This window comes from Octopus bimaculoides, chromosome 17 (assembly GCF_001194135.2).
Source record: "Octopus bimaculoides isolate UCB-OBI-ISO-001 chromosome 17, ASM119413v2, whole genome shotgun sequence".
NCBI lineage: Eukaryota > Metazoa > Mollusca > Cephalopoda > Octopoda > Octopodidae > Octopus > Octopus bimaculoides.
The window spans coordinates 45,963,195-45,967,074 of NC_068997.1; the positions used below are offsets into that span (position 1 = coordinate 45,963,195).

The window sequence follows — 3,880 nt, forward strand, 5'->3', positions numbered from 1 at the left end:
TAATTTATCAACCCCGAAAGGATGAAAGGCAAAGTCTACCTCGGTAGAATTTGAACTTAGAACAAAGCCAGACAAAATGCTGCTGAGCATTTTTCTGACATGCTAACAATTCTGCCAGCCTGCCACCTTAATAATAATAATAATAATAATAATAATGGCTTCAAATTTTGCCACAAAGGCAGCAATTTTGGGGGAGGGAATGAGTTGATTACATCAACCCAAGTCTTCAACTGGTATCTATTTCATCGACTCTGAAAGGATGAAAGGCAAAATTGGCCTTCACAGAATTTGAACTCAGAACGGAGTGACAGGAGAAATACCACTAAGCATTTCGTCCAGCGTGCTAATGATTCAGCCAGCTCACCATAAATTTGAGAATGGGTGACGATTGTTGATAAAATCACCTCCCTAGTATTTTGGCTGCTGTATCCCTTTAGTATCTAGATTATTCCGTTTAATGTAATATCTTTTTTTATTCACATTGTTTTGAATTATTCATACATTATCTCATAGCTTTGAGATTTTGATCATCTCCTTTACTCATTTCAGTCATTTGACTGTGGCCATGCTGGAGCACCACCTTTTCAGTTGAGAAAATCAACCCCAGGACTTATTCTTTGTAAGCCTAGTACTTATTCTATCCGTCTCTTTTGCCGAACTGCTAAGTTACGGGGATATAAACACACCAGCATCAGTTGTCAAGCAATGTTGGGGGAACAAACAGACACGCAAACATACATACACACACACACACACATATATACATATACATATATACGACGGGCTTCTTTCAGTTTCCGTCTACCAAATCCACTCACAAGGCTTTGGTCGGCCTGAGGCTATAGTAGAAGACACTTGCCCAAGGTGCCACGCAGTGGGACTGAACCTGGAACCATGTGGTTGGGAAGCAAGCTTCTTACCACACAGCCACGATCCACGAATCGTGAAAGGCAAAACAGGATTTGAATGGAGAACACACAAAACTGGAACAAATACTACAAGACATTTAAGTAGGTACTCTACAAAAAGAACAAGGAGGAGAAGGAAAAAGAAGCAGGAGGGAGAGGAGGATATATTGAAATAGAAGGTAAGGGAACATGGGGAGTTGCAGTTACCAACCACAAAAACTCAATATATGTATATATAAACAATACCTTTTGGTCTTTCCTTCTTTACTGTCTTTCTTCTGCTCAGTTTTCTGGATTTTAGCAGGGGTGGCACCTTCAGTGGTATTCGTAGTGATGCACTTTTTGCCACCAGCCAGCTGTTTAATTTTCTTCCCGCTTGCAGTTAAATCAGCATCCAGGTCGTTATGGATATCATCGTCAAGTACAATTAATGACTCGTTCTCTTCCGATTTCACTGCTGTTTTTCAAGAATGGAAAACCCTGGTTAATGACTTTCAATGCAAAGGTAGGTAGTGGTATGTGTTGGTGGCAGTGGTGGTGGTAGTATGTGTTGGTGATGAATAGTAGTGTATTGGTTGTAGTAGTAGAATACTGGTGGATGGTAGTGTGTAGGTGGTAGTTGTATATTGGCAGTAGTGGAGTGTTGGTGGTGGTGGTGGTGGTGGTAATAGTAGAGTACTTGTGGTTGGCCGAGTACAGGTAATAGTAGTGGTGGTGGTAGCATGTTGGTGGTAGTAAAGTGTTAGTTGGTATTAGTTTATTTGTGGCTGTAGTAAGTAGAAGTTGAAAGTTGGTGGTAAATGATAGTGTATTGGTTGTAGTAGTGGCTGTGGTGGCATATTGGTTGTAGTAGTGGCTGTGGTGGTATGATGAGGATGCAAGTGTGGTGGTGGTGTTGATGGTCGTGTGAAACAAGTGGTAGTAATGTGTTGGTGGTGGTACAAAATAAACAGCTGTAGAGGAAGAGATGGGAGATCAGATAAGAACAGGAGAAAGTAAGAGAGAGAGGGTAAGAAAACCCCAACACACACACACAAGCTGTATGTAGTTACTCAACCTGCTAGAAATAGCAGCCATTTCTCAATCAAATCATACTCTACCATCTTGAGAAAAAAAAAGGGGACACATTGAATAATGCAGACCAAAATATTCTTCAAAAGACATGATACTGGGTGGAATACTCTTGATTACAGGGAAGCTCAATTGGGACTAATTAACAATAACTCGTTAGCAACTGTGGTTTACAATTTCAGCACAAGGCCTACAGTTTTAAAGGGTCTGGAGTAACTTGCTACCACTGATCCTAGAAGATAACTGCAACTTTATTTTATCAACCCCAGGAAGATGGAGAGTAAAGTTGACCCCAGTCCTCAGTCAAATCGTCCAACCCATGCTAGCATGGAAAGCGGACGTTAAACGATGATGATGATGATGAACACAAAGTCTGCCTCATCATCGTCATTTAATATCCACTTTTCCATGCTTGCATGAGTCAGAAGGGAACTTTCTAAGGCAGATTTTTTTATGCTAGATGCCCTTCTTTGTCACTAGCCCTCACTTATTTCCAAGCAAGACAATACTTCCCCATGGCTAGACATGTTCTCACAGAATACTGGAAATGAATGCAACTGCTTGAATGAAAAATTCATTTACAACTTTCACATGATGTCAAGACAAGGAGAGACAAGCATACACACACTTACACAAGCATATTGTTGTTGGCACTCCGTCGCTTACGACGTCGAGGGTTCCAGTTGATCCGATCAATGGAACAGCCTGTTCGTGAATTAACGTGCATGTGGCTGAGCACTCCACAGACACGTGTACCCTTAACGTAGTTCTCGGGGATATTCAGCGTGACACAGAGTGTGACAAGGCTGACCCTTTGAACCACAGGCACAACAGAAACAGGAAGTAAGAATGAGAGAAAGTTGTGGTGGAAGAGTACAGCAGGGTTCGCCACCATCCCCTGCCGGAGCCTCGTAGAGCTTTAGGTGTTTTCGCTCAATAAACACTCACAACTCCCGGTCTAGGAATCGAAACCGCGATCCTATGACCGCGAGTCCGCTGCCCTAACTACTGGGCCATTGTGCCTCCACACACAAGCATATATACATACATGTATATATGTGTTAAGGGATGAAATAGAAGAGGTGAGCAGTTATGCATATCTTGGTCAAGAAGTGACTATGAGGCGTGAGATGGAGAATGAGATCTCGCGAAAGGTAAGAGCAGGATGGAGAGCATTCAACTCAATGAAGGATTTGCTGAGGGCAAACCTAGACAAGGCAACTCACACCAATCTCTTCAACAGTACAGTCTTGCCTGCAATGCTATATGCATGTGAGATTTGGGCCTTGACAAAGAGAGAAGAACAACATCTGCTTATGGTGCAGAGAGCTATGGAAAGGTCAATGCTGGGAATTTTGCTGAGAGATCACATCCAGAATGAGATCAAGAGCAGAACTGGAGTGAAGGACGTCATCGCAGAATGCCACCACGCAAAGCTATGACGGACCGGTCGTGTCGCAGGTTCACAGAAAAATTGTCAAGTGGTACCCGCGCAAGCAGAAGAGACCACTCGGGAAGACTTCCAAATCAGGTGGGAAGATGTTTGGAGCAACATGGAGGAGAATGGCAAGAGCACAAGGGGAATGTAGCAAATGCTGTGGCCAGCAGAGCCAACTCAGCGACAGACAGTCTGGCTGATCTAGGTAATGTGCGTGTGTATGTGTGTGCGTGTGTATGTGTGTGCGCGTGTGCACGCTTCTGTATTTTTTATATATTACTCAGTATCAACCTACCAATTTATACTTGGTAGCCAAACCTAGGATTTATAAATTGAACTGGTGACAGCTTGTTAAGTTTGGATTACCAGGATTCCATCTATCAAAGGATAAATTTGGTAGCCTCATGTATCTTACCTGTACAGAGAGCTTACTAAATTTTTTGCTTGGATTATCAATTCCTTT

At 42.6% G+C, this 3,880-nt stretch overlaps 1 protein-coding gene across 1 annotated transcript in view; it reads right to left on the reverse strand.

The window, feature by feature from the left end:
- The window catches only part of LOC106879420 (SAFB-like transcription modulator), a 28,847-nt gene that overhangs the window by 9,128 nt on the left and 15,839 nt on the right, over positions 1-3,880 (reverse strand). Inside the window, exon 5 of the mRNA XM_014928975.2 lies at positions 1,155-1,365. Within this exon, the coding sequence (XP_014784461.2) occupies positions 1,155-1,365 (211 nt within the window). The remainder of the gene's footprint in view (positions 1-1,154; positions 1,366-3,880) is intronic.